This window comes from Pelodiscus sinensis, chromosome 28, assembly GCF_052426305.1.
Source record: "Pelodiscus sinensis isolate ZL-2025 chromosome 28, ASM5242630v1, whole genome shotgun sequence".
Taxonomy (NCBI): Eukaryota; Metazoa; Chordata; order Testudines; family Trionychidae; genus Pelodiscus; species Pelodiscus sinensis.
The window spans coordinates 7,320,676-7,340,372 of record NC_143079.1 but is presented as its reverse complement, the minus strand read 5'-3'; the positions used below and the strand labels follow the sequence as shown (position 1 = coordinate 7,340,372).

Here is a 19,697-nt window from a genome sequence, read left to right as displayed (position 1 = left end):
CGCAAGGTCTGAATTCTACTCCATGTGCTGTGGGGCCAACTGCTTAGGTGCTGTGCCTCAGTTTCCATATCCACAGAATGGAGCCAACATTTACTCACCTTTGAGAACTTCTGGTGGAGCGTACCCTCTAAGTACTGCAGTACTGAAGTACTGCAATCAAGTCATCTCACCCATCAGAGAACACCTTATATTAGGCTTGTCATCATTACCGACCGGATGGATGGAGCAATGATCAACCCAGTAGGGATCAATTGACCAAGTCTAGTATAGATGGATAAACTGATGGCCAATCGTTCTCCGATTGGCTCTGGTACTCCACCCCTTGCGCTTCTTGTTGAGGAGAGGACAGGAGAGCCCCACCCGTCAACATGCCACAGGGAAGACACTGCAGTAAGTAAATTGATGTATGTAGAATTCAGCTACACTACTCACAGCTGAAGTTGCTTAACTTCAGTCAATCCCCCACGGAGCTGTAGGCCTGCCCTGCATGAGTAATCAAATGGTGAAGCAATTTAGGACTTTCATTCCACTTGTCCATGAAGTAGATCTCAGTGTATTTAACCCTGCTACAGAGGAGCTCTGCTTAAAAGAAAACAGACTTCACTTTCATTTTCTCCCTCTCCCCACCAATTTCCCAGTAGAGGAAATGCCCACTTGAATAACACCGGAAAGTCCTGAGTGAGAATATGCAACTCTAACCATGACTTGGCAAAATACAGTATGCTCATTATAACTGCCTGCAAGCATGAATAGGCAGGTGGCTTAGGGTTCACATTAGCTATTTACGCCATTAACTTAAACCGTATGAGAAAACTGATCCCCGCAGTCAACACAGGTCTACAAACTTTGAAAAAGTGTGCTTTGGCACAACCGATCCAGCACAATTCAGTGACCTAAAGACGTTGCAAGAAAGAACCAAAAGACACTGGTTCATCATGAGATACTCCTACGAGGATGGAAATCAGGAATAAGAGAGCAACAAATGGGCATGAGAATATTTCCTGTACGCTGATCCGTCAGCGTGGAAGTGTCTAGCGCATTAATAGCATCTCATGCGGAACCTGGCATTTCCTCTCCTTCCCTAGAAGGGATCTTTCTACTATCATTTCATACAGCTCTGTACTTACTCTGGTTTATCTCCTGTATCAGCTCTCAACTCTTTTCACATCAAGATTTACTTGGGATCCCTCTCCCATTTGGCAAAGGCAAGGCAACTCTACTCCCATTGAAAACCTACAATCTAATAGCTCCTAACAGGTCTTCACCATCTCTAACTTACCATTAGGGTAACATGCTTCTAGATAGCAACAGTGCATCATGTGTTGGAACTAGGAAAGAGCCCCAGACTGTTTTGAAACAATTCACTTAACAGTGACATGCCCTACTACAGGGCTACTCAACCCGCGGCCAGTTTGAGGCCTGTGGTGTGGTTTGGGTTTACATGAGGCTCATCACGCGGCCTGTGAGTAGGAACCTTTGAAGACGGCCTCCACTGGGAACATGTTCCACAACAGCAATGTGTCTCCCAAGTGAGGTGAGCACTGAAAGATGCAAGCGGACGGGCTGGCTGGAACAGACAGGTACAGGGTGTCGGCGTTTCTAGCCCCCAGGGAGGAGGTGCCAGGAGCCGGGGCACTGTGGGAATTGCTTTGTATTCATGCCAGTCCGTGTGAAAAGCTAGTTGCATATATATTTACACGTCTATGCAACCACACTTAAGTTGTGGCCCCTCGGTATGTGCTGTGAGTATCATTGTGGCCCCCGGGGATGCCAAAGTCGAGTAGCCCCACCCTACTATTAATAGGGAGGCTCATCAAACTACCTACTTAGGAACACTGGGGCATGAGACATAGTAGATCGGTTGTGAAGACTAGCGGCTTTGTACAAAGTATTGTTATCCATGAGCAACAGGAACTACTTCTGTGCAATGAGCTCAGATTTACAATACAGGCAGTCCCCGGGTTACGTACAAGATAGGGACTGTAGGTTTGTTCTTAAGTTGAATCTGTATATAAGTCGGAACTGGCGTCCAGATTCAGCCGCTGCTGAAACTGATCAGTTTCAACAGCGGCTGAATCTGGACGCCAGTTCTGACTTACATACAGATTCAACTTAAGAACCCCAGGCATCCCCAAGTCAGCTGCTGCTGAAACTGATCAGCGGCTGATTCCAGGAAGCCCGGGGCAGGGGCTGCTGGAGACCAGGGAGAGGAAGTCGGATCCGCGTAACTCGGGGACTGCCTGTAGTAACAACATTGCCTCTTGCCATAGGCAAGGTAGATATTAGCCACAGCTGATTATTGAGTAGGGATGTACAATCCCGTCTGGTTAAATGTAGTGCCAACACTACGTTTAACCCATTAAAGGAGGGTGGGGAGGGGAGCCGCTTCAGTGGGGCTGGAGCAACCTCCCCGCCCATTAGGGTCAGGCTACAGCAATCTCCACCGCAGGCAGGGGCTACTCTAGACCGGCCGCCCGTGCCTCTGGTTTCTCCCTGCAGGAGCTGCCACGGTGGCTGCCCCTGCTTCCGACAGTCCAGTGGGGGACTGGAACCGTTACCGAGTAAGCATCACCCAATATGGGTGCTTACCAGGTAACTGGCTTACCAGGTGCTTACCAGGTTTAACCAGTTGCCCATTAACATCCCTACTAACGAGGAAAACACACACAAGGGAAAGACACAGCAGCACGTCCCATGCGACAATGGAGTCAGGCCCATGCTATAGGGGTTAAATCAGCAATAGAGATGTTCCCTTCTGCCTGGATCCTAGTCTCAGAGCCCGGCCTCTAGGCAGAGGCGGGAATACCTACATCATCAACTTTGGCCTCAAAATGCAAGCCTGAGTGAGTTGACCCAATCTTGGAGCCCTCCTGTTGTTGGCTCTTCTTTCGTGGTGTTTCAGTGTAGACCCACCTTAACACACCAAAGCAGATTTCCTGCAGAAACAGAACCCAGACATCTTACTGCCCTGTTCACCGCAGGGCCATCCTCTCTCTCAGGGCACAGAGTAAAGTCTTAGGCACCTGCTGTAAGCAAATAAGTTATTTTACTTTTGCACTAGACTTGGCAGATATCACACACCGAGCTGTGTAAGATGTATCCATCTGCCACCCACTCGGTTTCGGGTCACATTGGAGTTCTGTCTGGTTTCAGACAAATACCATATGAAACTAATCAATTTCACATTTTTTCCACCCAGGTTTGCAAACCATCAGTGAACTGGGATTTGCAATGAAATCTGGGGCCAGGAGAATTCTGCCAGTTCTCATTACCCATGGTTTGTTCCTATTCTTAAGCCTGCCAGCTCACTAAATCTATTGACGCACCTCTTAAAAGGTCTTTGTCACTTACAAATCAGTTTGCTTTCTTTATAGCCTTATTTTCTGCTGACTTTAAGACGCAATTTGTTTGAGAATGGCTATATCATTAGCAGAAATCAAGACCAACTTTTTGAAGTCAAAATAATTATTCTGAGATCCATACAACCTCTGACACCTTTTAAATCTTCCTTTCATTATAGAGTTGTTAGGAGTAACCTCAGTGTTTTAACACACAAGGACTTATAGAACACTAGAACTGGAAGGGACCTCGAGAGATCATCAAGTCCAGTCTCCCGCACTCATGACAAGACCAAGCACCATCTAAACAGGTGTTTGTCTAATCTGCTCTTAAAACTCTCCAATAATAAATACCTTGACACTCCCCAGACATTTTATTCCAGTGTCTTAACCATCCCGACAGGAAGTTTTTCCTAATGTCCAACCTAAACCTCCCTTAGAGCATAAGAACAGCCATACTGGGTCAGACCAAAGGCCCATCTAGCCCAGTATCCTGTCTGCCAACAATGGCCAATACCAGATGCCCCTGAGCAGTGTCTCTCAACCAGTGGTAGAAGTACCTTTAGGGGTACTCGAGAGAAGTCTGAGGGGTTTCGTCAACACAACTGAAATTTGGAGAGAATTAAATGTTTGCTTTAAGTTTTACAGAGCTTTATTATTTCTGTACTTTTTATACCCAAAAATGTCATCGCCCGCATGGCTACGATTATGTTGTTTAAGCCAATGTGTTGAAACGGTAGAAAAAATTTGTGTGTGTCTGAAAACTGTAGGTACTGGCGGTACTTTTTTTTTTTTTTTTTTTTTTTTTAAAAAAGGGGAGGGTGGGTACTTATATATATATTTTTTTAAAAAAAGGGTTGAGAAGCCTCAGAGGGAGGGAACACAACAGGAAATCCTCAAGTGATCCCTCTCCTGTCACCCATATCCAGACAAACAGAGACTAAAGACACCATTCCTACCCATCCTGGCTAATAGCTATTGATGGACCCAACCTCCATGAATCTATCTAGCTCTTTTTGAACTCTTGTATCTTGTCCTATCACCAGAGGTTAAGGAGAATAATTTTTCTCCCTCCTCCTTGTAACACCCTTTTAGGTACTTAAAAGCGGTTATGGTTCCTTTCCGTCTTCTCTTTTCCACACTAAACAAGCCCAGTTCTTTCAGTCTTCCCTCATAAATCATGCTTTCTAGGCCTTGAATCATTTTTGTTGCTCTTCTCTGGACCTTCCCCAATTTCTCCACATCTTTCCTGAAAACAGGCTAATTTGCACTGCAGCACACCAGAACACAAACAGGATTTAATCATCATAACCATCTTGCTGGATTATTAGCAGCCCTGTCAGAAGTCAGCGACCTGTCTAGACGGGCACATACATGTATAAACATTAAGTCAGAACTAAATGCACACGGCCACATGGTTAGCTTTTATCGTCCTCCAGAGGGGCTGAGCTAGCACTTTGCCACCGAGACCAGTTAATCAAACTGTGCCCTCATGCTGGACAAAGAGCATTTGCTGCCGGGCTGTGTTCAAGCCTCCATGGCCTGCAGGGAACAGACCCATTAAACAATGATTGTAATCTGGCTCCTATAGGTTGCAGCCCCACTTCTGACACTCACCTAGATCACCCTAACCTGGGCTCCGACATCGAGCATCCTGGAGACCCAAACTTTGCAGAACTCCCAAACGGACAATACAAACTGGCATCGCTACCTCCTTTACAAGATTTCGCTGCAAGCAGAACATGTTCAAACGCCCTTGAAAAGGGCTCCAACAGGTTCTACGGACAGGCTCATTGAGGGTTTCACAACCCACGTTATTAACTTGACACTTCAAGGCAAACCAGCTCTCCCTGGATGCACGTGAAGCAGGAACATGACACAATATGGACTTTTCCCTCTCTTACCAGCCATGCTGCACTCCGCCGCACCTCAGACCCTGCACGGTTACATCCTCCCCTCTAGTCCAACTCCTTCCAAGTCAGGAAGGAACACTAAGCTACCGCTGCAGGATCAACAGCCTTTTGCACATTCGTGCAGGCTGCAAATCACGCTTGCAACCCCCCTCTCCTCTTTACACTCCCTCCTCGGAAAATCTCCCACTTGTGAGTGCTACAGGCACGAGTCCAAAAGCGCACAGCCCTTCCCAAGCAGCCTGACAGCTGGGAGTGTGTTGCTACTTGCTACAGTCCCTGCCTATGCCCGCTTCCTACGCTGTGGCACAGGGCCACGATGCCCCATGCTCCCCAGTTGTGCAACAGAAAGGAAGGAGGGGGGGGCTGAGAAACTTCTACCCCCCTTCAAACCCAGGGAGAAGCAGCAGATGCCCACTTATTTACAATACAGCACACGCCTCCCTCTGATCCAGCGGCACATCGGAAGAGGAAGCCCTCCAAAGCGCAGAGAGGAGATGGGGGGCTGCAAAGCGGACAGCGCCCGTGTGCAACAGCTAGGAAAAGGGAAACACTCCCAGCACCCTTTGGGAGGGGAGGGGGAGAATTGCAACCCCAGCCCACCCCGGTTTGCACCACCCTCCATGCACAAGCAAGGGGGCCGGTTTGCACGCGCACACCCACGCGTGCAAGCATGCAAAGGGGAGCAGGACGGGGCCCCAGCCCGGGACACACGCACCCCCCCCCCTCCTGCCCTGCAGCGCCGCGCACCTTGACCGAGTCCACGGGGTACATGACCGTGTGCTCCAGGATGCCGGCCACCGCCCCGGCTGTCATGTGGGTGGAGAGGGAGGCGCCGCTGGGCAGGCTCTCGTAGTCCTCCCCCGGGCTCTCGGCCTCCACCCCCGGCAGCCCCGCCGCCGCCCGGCCGCAGCTCAGCTCCATGCGCACGAACAAGGCAGGCGCGAGTGGGGGGAGGGCGCCGCCAGGGCAAGCCCTTCTTAAAGGGAGCCCCGCCCCCCTCCCCGGGGAGGGCCACGCCCCCTGGTCTCCCTGCGCCAATGGCAGCCCGGCTTGGAAGCTGCGTCGGCCGCTGATTGGGAGGGGCTTTCTCCTCCTATTCTGACGTCAGCGCCCCTCTGCTACATTGGCATAAGGGGTCCTGGGGTGCCTTGTAGCAAATCAACATAGAGAGGGAGGGGGAAACTTCTGCTGGGTCCCCCCCAGCTGCAGCACAGCTGGGGGGAGCTGTGAAGGCAAGAGCTGCAGGACAGGACTAGAGTGCTCAGGCAGGAGAGTGGTCAGCAAAAAGCTGCAAAAGCAACCAGCCGTCCTGTGGCACTTTAAAGACTAACAGATTTATTTGGCCTAGTAATAGAAATGTAGCTGTGTTAGTCTGGCGTAGCTGAAGCAAAATACAGGACTATGTAGCACTTTAAAGACTAACAAGATGGTTTATTAGATGATGAGCTTTCGTGGGCCAGACCCACTTCCTCAGTGGGTCTGGCCCACGAAAGCTCATCATCTAATAAACTATCTTGTTAGTCTTTAAAGTGCTACATAGTCCTGTGTTTTGCTTCAGATTTGTTTGGGCATCCGCTTTGGGAGGCCAACATCCAGGAAAGTGTGTGCCCAAACAAATCTGTTAAGTTTTTCAAATGCCACAGGACTCCTGGTTGTTTTTGTGGATACAGACTAATAGAGCCCTGTGCGGCTACTAAATTTGAATCTGTATTTGCATCTGTAGCCACGGGACTCGTGTATTCAGGCCCCTCTGCTGATACATTGAAAACTAGAATTGATTAGCAAATAGTTTCCCCAGACTTTTTGGCAAAATATGAAATACCAACATATTTTTAGCAAAAATTTCCACAGGAATTAAGCATATATCTTCAGAAGAAAAAAATCCGGAGATCCACACTGATATCCCCGGAGGCAGATACCCGCCAATATAAAGCGAATACTCGCAAATTGGCAGGCTTCTAGATGCAAAATTTGTATCCGTAAAAATGTGCCGTGGATGCAGATACCTGACGATATAAAGGAGGTATCTGTGGATTTGCAGGGCTCTGAAGGCTAACATAGCCACCCCTCTGATACATGCAAGAGTTGGACCTGCATGCTATAATGCATGGTCAAGCGCTTCACTAAAAGAATTACATGTTAGAGACTTCTGTGCATGAGCAGGAAGCTGAAATGGAAGAGGCCGCTGCAAAATTTTCCACTGAAATCGGTTTTGGATGTGGAAGGGGTTTTCTTTATGAAAAGCTGGTTTTCCACTTCAATGGATTTTTTTCCATTTTTTTTCTGTGGAAATTTTTGATGAAAATATGTTGGTATTTCATATTTTGCCAAAAAGTCTGGGGAAACTATTTGCTAATCAATTCTAGTTTTCAATGTATCAGCAGGAGGGCCTGAATACATGAGTCATTAATATATGAACTTTTGTGTGGTGTGTGTTATTAAGCTAGTCTCAAGCAGGTGTGTTCCTAGTTTGGAGAAAATCTTTCTGGATTATTTTTAGGTGCTTCAAAAGGGAAACTGAGAAAGGGCTACTGTAGAGCCAAATTTAGCTGTAAGACGATGTCTGGGAGGTGGTGAAGCTGTTATTGTGACACAAGTTGCAAGGCACAAGGTGATCTATAAATGGTAGGAATGGAGAGGAAAACCTCTCTTCAATTTTGTACAAAACTTCCACTAACTGAACAAGGTCCTCAGGACGGGGGAGAAAAGTGGAGATATACATAACACAAAATAAACTTCATCAGGAAAAGGAGCTTTCTGGAAGAACGTGTGAAAATTATAAATATTTCCTTTAAAAAAGACGCTAAGGGATTCAGGGGAGAAGGAGACTGGGGTGAAGAACATGTGGTATGTAAGCATTTGGCTTCTGCATAAAGCCAGAAAGAGTGGTGCTCCATTGAACTTAAGTAAAACTGCTTATCCGTGCCAAATTCTCTGCTGTTCTAAATGGGAACATTTCTAGTAACTTACTTGCCTACATACTTGGGCAAAGAGTTCGTCCCTCTGGTTTTATATGTGGATTTTACAGGCTTTCCCACTGCATTGGGGGTACATTCATAGGGCCAAAGTTACAAGCAATCTGCTACTCTCAGGGTATTCCTAGCATCCACTAATTGAAATACAAAAGAATATTATCTTATATGGGGGATAATGTAAATACTCATATAAATACATACAAATGTTTGCCATACAAATACAGAGCTGAATGATTTAGTGGTCTGAAATTCAAGCTGGCTGGACCCCTGCCAGGGTCTCATTTTTGAAATCCCTGAAGCATTAACGTAGCAGTTCGTCTGAGTTCGATACAGTTTTCTTGACAAGAAGCTTGCCCACGGTGCAGAGGTAAGAATAATGGTTTGGTCAAAGTTCCCCCGGGCAATGTGCCAGGTGAGTGTCCCCTTCCAACCCAGAGATGGCCGCATGTCAGCTGGGTGTAGTGCTTTGGGGGGAAAGTTGTCTTGGTTTTAATGAATGCAGTGTCCGTGTGTATATTGAAACCTCTTTGGGGGCCTAATCATGCAATCCCGATGGAGCAAAACATCCATTTGATTTCAAAGGTTGTTTTTCTGAATAGAGACTACAGTGTTTGGCCCAAGCGGAAGTGGGTTCTTTTCACTCCAGGTAAAATTTACCTCAATGCAGAGGGCCCACCTTTTCCAGACCTTTTTAGGCTTAAGTGTATGAATTACATGGTTCACTTAGCTATGCCCAGCCTTTCTGTGTTGGTGTAAGCTTCATCCTCTAAGCAGACATTATATTATAACCATAATTATTATTAATTATTAGGAAAGGGATAGAAAATAAGACCCAGAATATCTTACTGCCCCTGTATAAAACTATGGTACGCCCACATCTTGAATCCTGTGTACAGATGTGGTCTCCTCACCTCAAAAAAGATATTTTGGCCTTGGAAAGGGTTCAGAAAAGGGCAACTAAAATGATTAGGGGTTTGGAACGGGTCCCATATGAGGAGAGGTTAAAGCGACTGGGACTTTTCAGTTTAGAAAAGAGGAGACTGAGGGGGGATATGATAGAGGTCTATAAAATCATGAGTGGTGTGGAGAGGGCTGATAAAGAAAAGTTATTTATTAGTTCCCATAATAGAAGAACTAGAGGACACCAAATGACATTAATGGGTAGCAGGTTTAAAACTAATAAAAGAAAGTTCTTCTTCACACAGCGTGTAGTCAACCTGTGGAACTCCTTGCCAGAGGAGGCTGTGAAGGCTAGGACTATAATAGAGTTTAAAGAGAAGCTGGATAATTTCATGGAGGTTAGGTCCATAAAAGGCTATTAGCCAGGGGATAAAATGGTGTCCTTGGCCTCTGTTTGTCAGAGGCTGGAGAGGGATGGCAGGAGACAAATTGCTTGATCATTGTCTTCGGTCCACCCTCTCTGGGGCACCTGGTGCTGGCCACTGATGGCAGACAGGATACTGGGCTAGATGGACCTTTGGTCTGACCCAGTACGGCCGTTCTTATGTTCTTATGTTCTAACCAAGAACTGCAAGTAGCATGCTGCAGGGGATTGAAACCATTCATGATTTCTGTTCCACGTTGCTATAGTTTCCAATCCACCTCCATAGTTTATCACACTGAAATCTCTAGCATCTCCAGCATGAAATTCTATATTGCATGTGGAATGAGCGCAAATGACCACATGAGTGGGGAGCAAACTCTCCTCACACTTACATCTCTGTAATTCAAGAGTCACGTTGGATTTACGATGGTGTCATGCAGGGTAAGTCAGAGAAGCCAAGCCCCTCACTTAAGAGCTGTTTCTTCCATACCGTACTGTATTTTACAAACCCAAAAGAATACATGCCAGTTCTGCTTTTCTCTTGTGCTCTTCCAGCCATTCCTTGTTCTCTTCTTCCTTTTTTCTGCTTCAGGTCTCCTGTCTTTCTCCCATTTCTTGCCCATCCATTGTCACACTCTTCTTTTTCAGTCCCTTGAGCTCTTCCACAGTTTAATCCTGTTCCAAGTGCTAGAGAGGGCTAAAAATCCCAGACCAGTACATCAACCTGACTGCTGGAATTGTAGCTTCCCCGCTTTTCAGCCCTCTAGGTTGTGTAGGGTTGCCAGGTGTCCGGTTTTGAACCGGACAGTCCAGTATTTGAGCTTTCTGTTCAGGAAACAAATTGAGAAAATAGAAATGAGAAAATAGAAATGTCCGGTATTTTCTAAATACGATGTAATTTAGATTGTGATGTAATGTCAAGTGTGTCCGGTATTTTTGATGAAATCATCTGGCAACCCTAAGCTTGTGCAGCCTGAGAAAAGAAAAGAAACTAAAAGAAACTAAATGAAAAGGCAGGAGTTTAGAAGGAAGTGGCAAAGTCTAGGATATTATTTGTATTACTCTAGTACCAACAGCATCCAGCTAAAATCAGGGCCCCAGTAGGTGAAGTGCTGTTTACATGCACGTACCTAGTACATCTTGTTAGGCTAAGAGACAATCCCAGCCACACGGAGTTTACATTCTAAAAAGACAAACCGCAGGAGGGGGAACACAGACCTGCTGAAAGTCAGGCTGCAGGCTAAAGATCCAACACGGATGGAACACAGGCCTTCGACTCCCTGTCTAGCGCCCTAGCCATTCGGCCAAACAAAGATAAACTGCTCCATTTGGAATGGTTGGATGGGTATGAAAAGAGCAGACCACACACCTCAGTAGCACCTCGGGCATTCCTAGGGAGTAGAGGATCTATGACTGCACTGTGAAGGGAAAGCAGATTAAGCCAGAAACCTCAGCAGAGAAAGCAGCTCTTTTGCTGTTGTTTGCAGTGTTTCTGCTGGTGGAGAGAGGAAGAACTAAAGGGAGGGAACATTACTAGAATTTGTCTTGTGCTCTGGCCCATCGAGGCTTAGTGAGGAAACGTAGCATGACTTTGCTGAGAATCTTATGTAAACTCTTTAATGTTGAAATTGACTGGAAAAATGTAGCGTCCTTCCTTCTGCATGCCTCTTCGCCTTCCCTGTAGTGCTTTTTACAGGGGAGATATCACAGATCACTTCTGGCATGAGGCAAAACCCTGATGTTTTGGTCTCTTACTGAGCCCTGTTTTATAATGGCGGAAGTCGCTCGCGCTCCGTGGAGTTACTCCTGATTTACGGCACTGTTGGGGGAAGTTGAATCAGGCACTGTGTTCTCGCACGCGCATTCAACAATCCTGTTTCCCGGTGTCTATTTCGATTGCACATACTCCCTTTGCAACACCCCAAAATCAGCCCAAGCCAACGGGGACGATGTGCTGATGGTCCTTGACTATGCACTTCAAAGCTGGAGGCAGAAAATGCTTGACAAAAGGAAAAGATTCTCAATTGTGGAAGATGTTCACTTTGACCAGGGGTGGGGAACCTAAGGCCCAGGGACCTGATGCAGTGCCCTGGCTTGCCTGGATCTGGCCTACAAGGCTCAGGGCTAGAGTTACCAGATAGGTTTAGAGAAAATACCGGACACACTTGATGGGAGGGGGGGAACTGGTTGGGAGGGGGACAGGGCTGGCTGGGAGGGGAGGTCGGGGGCAGCGCGGCTGGCTGGGGAAATGGGGGGGGCGGGGCAGTGCGACTGGCCAGAGGAGATGGGGGGGGGGAATTGGGGGCAGTGCGGCTGGCTCGGGGAGATGAGGGAGGGGTCGGGAGCAGCATGGCTTGTGAGTGGAGATCCGGAGGAGGAGAACTGGCTGGCAGGAAGCAGGAGTGGCCGGGAGGGGGTCGGGGGCAGCAGAGCTGGTGGAAAAGGGTCGGGGGAAGCAGGGGAGGGGGAGGGCAGGACTGACCCGGGCACATGCAGATCCCGAGATGCTGTCAGTCCTGCCCACAGTTCGGGGAAGCGCGAGTGAGTCCGGCTGCGGCTCCACCATGCACTCAGGAGCAGGGACAGGGCTTCTCCTCCTCCCCCAGGCGTCAGACACAGCCTGGGCTCCCAGCGCCGATCGTGCCCCCTCCCAGTCCCTCCTCCCACCCCCACCAGGCTTCTGTCCGGCACCCAGCCAGAAATCCAGGAAATACCGGACATTGCACGTGTCTGGTATTTTCTGGATTTTTTTTACCGGACAGAGGGCCCAAAAACCGAACTGTCTGGCAGAATACCAGACACCTGGCAACTCTACTCAGGGCTCCCCCCTGCAATGTTGGGGACCCCACTCTGGTACTCCAGCCCCTTTCTCCCCTGCGGGACTGGAGCACACAAAATCTACTAGGCTGGGCCCCCCTAGGCTCTGGTGTGCCGGGGAATGTGGGGAACGTCTTTTTCCTTCTCAGTCAGGGGCCATGTCAGCGAGAGGTTTTTTTTGTTTGTTTGTTTCTCACCTGTGTGAGGTCCCCAGCTGGTTTTTCTGTGGGTCAGCAGCCACGGCCCAGAAGAGGTTCCCCACCCCTGGCTTTGACTCTCTCTCTCTCTCTTAAATCCAGCATTGGTTTGATGTTTCTGGAGAGGACTGACTTCCCGTAGTCTGGGAGCCCTTTAGGAGTGGGGGGGTTGCTTTGCACTCTTTGGTTGCATAATTCAGTGTCTTGTTGTATGTCATGCAGCTAGATGTGTCCTTAAATCAAAATAACAGCAGTTAATAGAAGGGTGACAGAGGCTTCCATAAGGTATTTGCTGCGTTCTTTGGCTTCACACCCTAAAGATCCCCTGTAAAACATCCTTGTGGAGATGTAAATCACAGAGCAGTAGACATGACAGTGTTCAGTTTTGCCACTGAAATAAAAATAAATAAATATGACCCATCCTGCACCTGATTTTCACAGGTGCTGAACACTCTCTGTACCACTTAACAGCAGAGAGGGCCAAATGGCTCTGAAAACCAGGCCCGGCACCGCTCAAGTTGGACTGCCAAATATTTTAGGTGCCCACATGCAGTGGCCATGTTGGAAAATTTAAGCCTAAATCAAGCTCTGTTCAAATTACAGTTCAGTTAGTTTGAGTCTCAAAGAATGAACCTGAAAAGCGTACATTGTTGTAGGCAGTGCTTTTGTTGTGATGGTACTGCCTGGTACGCAGTACCGGCACCTCCAGACACGGTACCAGCACCTCCAATCAGAGCTCAACAACTTTTTCCCCTGGAGTACTGGTACCTTTAAAAAAAAAAAAAGCACTGGTTGTAGGTATTTCTGTTGTCACGTCACACTCAGAGACATTTATATAACTATAAGAAATCAGTCGCTGTGCGGGGAAGATATCAGAAGAGGAAGTTATGAAATACCATAAAGGGGAATGTCTTTTCTTATGCAAAACTGGATTTGAGCCATGTGACTAACACCCAAATGCACATGAAACCCGGCACTCCCCACTGGTAACCTCTTTGCCCCAACTTAAATCAATGGTTAGACTGTAAGCTCTTTGGGTCAGGGACCAGCTTTTTGTTCCTTGTTTGTACAGCACCTACCACTATGGGGTTATAGTCCAGGATTGGGACTCAGTGTTTCCGGAAGATATAACAAGTTAATGTAGGCCGTGACAAAGTGGCTCTCCAGTGGGGGAAAATTAATTGGCACATGTTAGAGCAGTCCTCGGGTTGCTCTAACCGAGGGCTACTCAACTTTGGAAGCCCCGGGGGCCACAATGATACTCACGGCACATGCCGAGGGCCACAACTTAAATGTGGTTGCATATACATGCAAATATATATGCAAATATATGCAAACAGCTTCTTTCACACTGACGGGCATGAATACAAAACACTTCCCACAATACTCAGGCACCTCCTCCCTGGGGGCTAGAAACAACGATACCCTGTACCCATCTGTTCTAGCCAGCCTGTCTGCTTGCGTTTTTCAGTGCTCACCCCACCTGGGAGATGCCTCGCTGTTGTGGAACATGTTCCCAGCAGAGGCCATGTTCAAAGGACCCTACCTGCAGACTGTGTGTTGAGCCCTGTGTAAACCCAAACCGCACTGTGGGCCACAAACGGGCCATAGGCCACATGCGGCCCGTGGGCCATGTGTTAAGTAACCTTGCTCTAACCTGTTCCAGATTTTCAGGATCTGAAGTAACATCCTTGGGCTAAACCCTGCAGTCCTTGGAATCCTTAAAAGAGTCTTCAGACAACTGACTAGGAAGTAGCGGAGGATTTAGGTGCAGAGCTGCTATTGCTGGGTATGAATAAAATACATCGGTAACATGTTTCTACTTCCCTCGCCATGCACGTGCCTATGAGGCATGGGCTTTCTGGCTATGGCCCTACCCCACTGCCACGCTGCTCATCCTGTGCCTGACACCCTGGGAATGGCAGACTCCTCCTTTGCAGCACCTCCATAAACCAACTTGTTCTGCTGCATTATGGGGCTTGCAGGGCTCCCCTAATTTCACCCTGGGTGTGCCAGAAATACAGAGCGCTTTGGTCCAGGCTGAATTTATTTGCTAAAAGGATTTGTGTGTGTGGTGGTGTCTGAGTTCACACTGGGCAGATTCTCTGTCCTGCACCATCTCCTTTGCACCACTTTGACGGCACCGAAGAGTTACAATCTAGTCCTATTGCCTTTGCTGGAGAGTCCTCTGTCATAGTATAGGCCCAGGGCTACTGTCCTTGCAGCCTTTGTCACAGTGGGTGGAGGCTCAGGGCATGGCCATGGTCAAAGAACGCTTCACTTTGGCTATACTAGTGGACTGGCCTTCAGAGACCATTGCCAATTGGCATGTTAGAGCAGCCCGTTGGCTGCTCTAACCTGTTCCAGAACTGGAGTCAAGCAGAGAGCTGTCCCAGTTCCTGATAGGTCCCTGCCCCTATTCTTCCACAGCAGCAGAACCAGTCCCTGGGTTTAGAAGAGCTGAACCACATGTTCAGATCTCAGTAACATCCATTCAGCTCTTCCAGCAATCAGGGTTATTTGTGCATGAATGAAATCTTGAAAACCAAGGTGCTCTCTGCAGAAAATATGAACCCTCTGTCACTTCCGTGTCACTGAGAAATGGATGTAACTTCAAAAAAAATCTTTAAACAAAACTACAATATCTTGACAATTGTTTTATCCTACCAGTTGTTTGCTGTATCACAATCCACCAGGGGACCTGAGATTGCCATAGTCAGGGCATGCCTTCCCTACCCGCTGGACTGACAGGCAGTAAGTGACCCAGCGGGGTTGATTTATCGCACTGAGCACTCTCTTGTCACCTCTGGTACTCGGCGAAAACAAGAAGAGCAGGTGGAGTCGATGGGAGAGTGCCAGCTATTGCTTAACCGCCGTGAAGATGCCACGGTAAAGGAGACCTAAGTACATCGACTTCAGCTATGTTATTCACATAGCTGACGTTGCGTACGTTAGTGTGGCGGCCTGCAGTATTATAGACAGGGCCTGAATATCTAAGGCTCAAACATCTGAGACTCAAATAACATTTAAGAGCCTGATCTTACAAGCAATTCTACGTATGCTTATTTTTCATCACACAAGCAGTCCCAACTGAAGTCAACAGAACTTCCTTATTCTCAAAGGCTTTGTCTACACTGAGTTTTTGCGGCAGACAATATGCTAATGAGGGACTCATTAGCATATGTTGTGATCTCATTAGCATATTTTCTGCTGTTTCTTTTTGCACAAGAGGTTTTTATCCCAGAGAGGCATGAGGATCTTGCGCAAAACCGGGGTTTTGCACAAAACGGAAGCGGCTACATTATGCAAAAACTCCTTGCGCAAAAAGAAATGGCAGAACATATGCTAATGAGATTGTGACTTATGCTAATGAGTCCCTCATTAGCAAATTTTCTGCCGCAAAAACTCGTAGTGTAGACTTAGCCATAAAGTTAAATGTAGGCAAAAGTTCAGTTCCTTAAGGCAAAGTTAGTCAATGAGCAAAACGTGTTGAATTAAAACTGTCTAAGGAATCTCAGAGAGGGAGCCCTGTTAGTCTCGTTATCCTCTAAGGAGAATGCTTTCATTTATTGATACAATTAGTTGATCTCAATTTCTACGCCATATGTGACAGCATCATTTATGACTAATCTCTTTCCAGTATATTTGGTTTGCAATGGCAAGGTGAGGAATGATCGTAAGTCATTTGCCTTTATGAGCCCTTTCTCTCACTCTTATCCCTTGCTCCCGGAAAAGCAGTTGCATGGGCAGATTGAAAACGTGCTGTGTAACTGTGTTGTGCATTGTGCAAAGAGGTGGTTATAGTTTAACCTCAAGCAGGAGTCTATTCTGCTATCCATGAGCCTTGCTATCTCGGTCTGCCCAAGCACAATGGGACCTGCTGGGGCAGGAATGCGTTTCTGTGCTAGTAGACAAGACGGTGTCCACCCAGACAAAGGCACAAAGGGATGTTGATAAACAGATAGAAGATTTTGACTAGCAACCTCAAAGAGAGTCTGTACATCAGGTCAGAAATACCTGTGCTCCCTGGAACCACGTGCTTACATCCACGACAGTTGCCACCGCCCTTCATCTGTCTGAGGCGATGGGGTCAGTGCATATAAAGCAACCTGCTGTAAATCTGCCTCCTGTTTACTGCATGAGGTAACCATGTCACTTGACTGACACCTTAGGCCAGGTCTACACTACCGGGGAAGGTCGAATTAAGATACACAGCTCCAGCTACATTCATTACGTAGCTGGGATCGATATACCTCGATTCGAGTTTCCCCGCTGCCCCCACAGTAGGAGACAAACAGGAGAAAACACTCCTGTTGGTTTCCCTTACTCTTCTCAGGAGCAGGAGTACTGGCCACTGACCGGGGGGGGAGAGAGGGGAGGAGCGCACCCTCTGAGTTCGATTTAATGGGTCTTTACTAGACCTACTAAATCAAACTCCAGATCAATCGATTGCAGCAGTATCAATTTTCCCCAGGGTGAAGACATGGCTTTAGAAACCTATATTTTAGCAGCCACTAACTGATATCCTGGCATTTTAACAGGGCTTTCCTTAATGTTCTTTGCCAAAATCTCTTCACTAGCATGCATTGACTGCTGCCCTCCTCCCCACCGGATGAAGTGATTTCAAACTATCAGACTTATCGACGGGTAAAAAATTAGTTCTGTTCCTGTGGTCCTATTGCTTATTCCCTAATGAAGCATGGTTCCATTCTGAAGCTGTCTAAATACACATGGGACCAAATCATTATTAGTATTTATTTGTAGTGTTGTAGTGTCCAGCAGCCCCTGTCAGGGACCAGGACTCACTGTGCTAGGTGCTGTACAAAGGCACAAAGGAAATACAAGTGTTGTTTACTCCTCATAACATAACAACGAGGAGTCTCCAACTGAAATTAATAGCCCACATGTTTAAAACAAACAAGGAAGCATTTCTTCACACAATGCACTGTCAACCTGTGGAACTTCTTGCCAGAGGATGTTGTGAAGGCCAAACCTATAAAGAAGGTTCAAAAATAATTAGATAAATTCATGGACTATGGACACAGATAGTGTCCATCGCCTCTCTTTTCCAGAAGCTGGGAATGGGTGACAGGGTGATTTCATGATTTCCTGTCCTGCTCACTCCCTCTGGGGCATCTGGCATTGGCCACTGTCAGAAGTCAAGACACTGGGCTAGATGGACTTTTGGTCTGACCCTGTCTGGCCATTCTTATGTCCATTTACATCCTTGCAATCCCACTGAAGAATCAGGCCCATAGTGTGGCTTAGTCAGACCAGACACATCGTATTCTTACTAGGAAGAGGTTTAATACATTGTCTTTCAGAGGCTTTCACAGTATCTGTGCTGCCTGATTTACAATTATTAACAATATAAAAATGAATTTGAATAGCAACGTGCAGGTAGGTAACCCTCTGGGGGAACTAGATTATGTTTGCCAAAAATCTTGAAATAATATAGAATCTCATGCAATTTCAGCAAGCAAATTGCTCCTTTTGATTGCGAAATATGAGTAAGGGCTCCTTCTTCCAGGCACCTTAGCTGCCCTGGGTTTAATAAGTTATTTAGTTGCACATAGAGCCAATAACTTTGAGGTGGTGAAGCAAGCCATGCAGCCACAAAGGGAGTGAAAAATAGCTCTTGGCATAAGTCACAAAGAACATGATTCAGCGTTGGCCCTTGTCATTTACACCTGTGCCAAGTGGGCGTGAAACATCGCCAGATCAGAATAGTAATGATTTGCATGGACATTGCATTGGTGCAAATGACTAAACGCGAAGGACAGTGATCCTTCAGCTCCATGGGCTTGCAGTCTCTCTTATACTAAAGCACCGTGGCAGTCTAATAAGGCCTGTAGGTGGGTGTAAATGTGACACGCTATCAAGCTGATGTACCATCATCTTAGTGCAGAAAACCAGGGCAATAATATGTGCACTTATTAGTTCTATTCCACCTACTTGCATTTCATCGTCATACTTGAAATGAATTAGTCCTCTCCTGCCTTGAATGAAACTTCTGACCAGCCTTCTCCAGGCATCTGCTCAGCACTTCTCAGCTGATTAGGAAGGTTAGGGTAGGTTTATCGCAAGCCATATTCTATGCACGGGGGTGTGTGAGATGCCAGGGCCAGCTGCGAGCAGGGCATACAATAAGATAACATGGGAGCGTCTGGCTTAGAGGAGGGCCGGAGAACACCCTTCTGAGAACTGAAAAGAGTTTCGTTTATCTACAAAATCCAGGAGGATTTTTTTCTTTGTACTCTATATATTCTCCTGCAGTTCAGTAGCACAATGTATTAGAAGCTCCCCCCTTCACAACTTGCAAACTCTTCTCTCAGGGTGCATCTATACTGCAGGGCTTAACTTGAACTAAGCTCTGCAAATTGAGCGACGTCAATTACGTAATTATTTCGAAATAGCTTATTTTGAAACTGGGAGCATCTACACAGCACTGATTTCGAAATCGAGCACTCTTCCTCCGATTTCCCTTACACCTCGTACAATGCGAGTTACAGGAGTCGGAGTAAGAAGTCCTTCAGCTTGACAGTATTTCAACATTATTTTGAAATAACTGCCTGCTGTGTAGACACGGACTAAGTTATTTGGAAATAATGTTGCTGTGTAGACGTACCGTCAGTCACATTGCCACAGCCTCACTGAAGCAGCCAGGCCAGTGTAACTGAGAAGAGAATGTGGTTCGTTATGGGTAAAGGGTGTGAGCCAAATTGTAAGGAATCTCTCCTTAAGAAGCAATGCACCAACGAATTGTAAATTACAGGACGCGTCCTTTGTGTCTGTATGTTTTATAGAAGATAATTATATTACATGTCAGTGAGTGAAAGACACCCTCTGAAGCCACGAGTCAGGTTGGAGGCAGTCGCTTTAAAAGGATGATTTGAATGAATGCACCCTGTGCAGTTTAGGAACGGTCCTGGAGTCTCCAGGAATTAAAGATTCATCTTTAAGGAGAGATTACATCATGTGATGAAACCTCCAGGAATATGTCCAAGCAAAATTTGCAACCCTCCATTTAGGGTGTAACACTTTTGAAATCTTAGGTAATTGTATAATACAGTGAAGCTGAGCTGAACTTTATATCTAATCCCCAAAGTCTCTTCTTGCCCACCTTGTCCCAG

General features: G+C 46.9%; 1 protein-coding gene and 1 long non-coding RNA gene across 3 annotated transcripts in view; both read right to left on the bottom strand.

The window, feature by feature from the left end:
* SLC25A37 (solute carrier family 25 member 37) overlaps nt 1-6,262 on the bottom strand; it is a 32,019-nt gene extending 25,757 nt beyond the window's left edge. Inside the window, exon 1 of one of the 2 annotated variants that reach the window (XM_014579742.3) lies at nt 5,999-6,262. In XM_014579742.3, coding sequence (XP_014435228.2) covers nt 5,999-6,172 — 174 coding nt within the window. In that variant the 5' untranslated portion in view covers nt 6,173-6,262. The remainder of the gene's footprint in view (nt 1-5,998) is intronic. The other variant, XM_014579743.3, reaches the window with a different exon arrangement.
* Nucleotides 6,263-9,053: 2,791 nt separating this feature from the next.
* The window catches only part of LOC112547817 (uncharacterized), a 41,257-nt gene continuing 30,613 nt past the window's right edge, over nt 9,054-19,697 (bottom strand). The window contains exons 3-4 of the long non-coding RNA XR_003091626.3: nt 12,565-12,797; nt 9,054-10,375 (exon numbers count right to left, since the gene is read on the bottom strand). This is a non-coding gene — a long non-coding RNA (uncharacterized LOC112547817). The remainder of the gene's footprint in view (nt 10,376-12,564; nt 12,798-19,697) is intronic.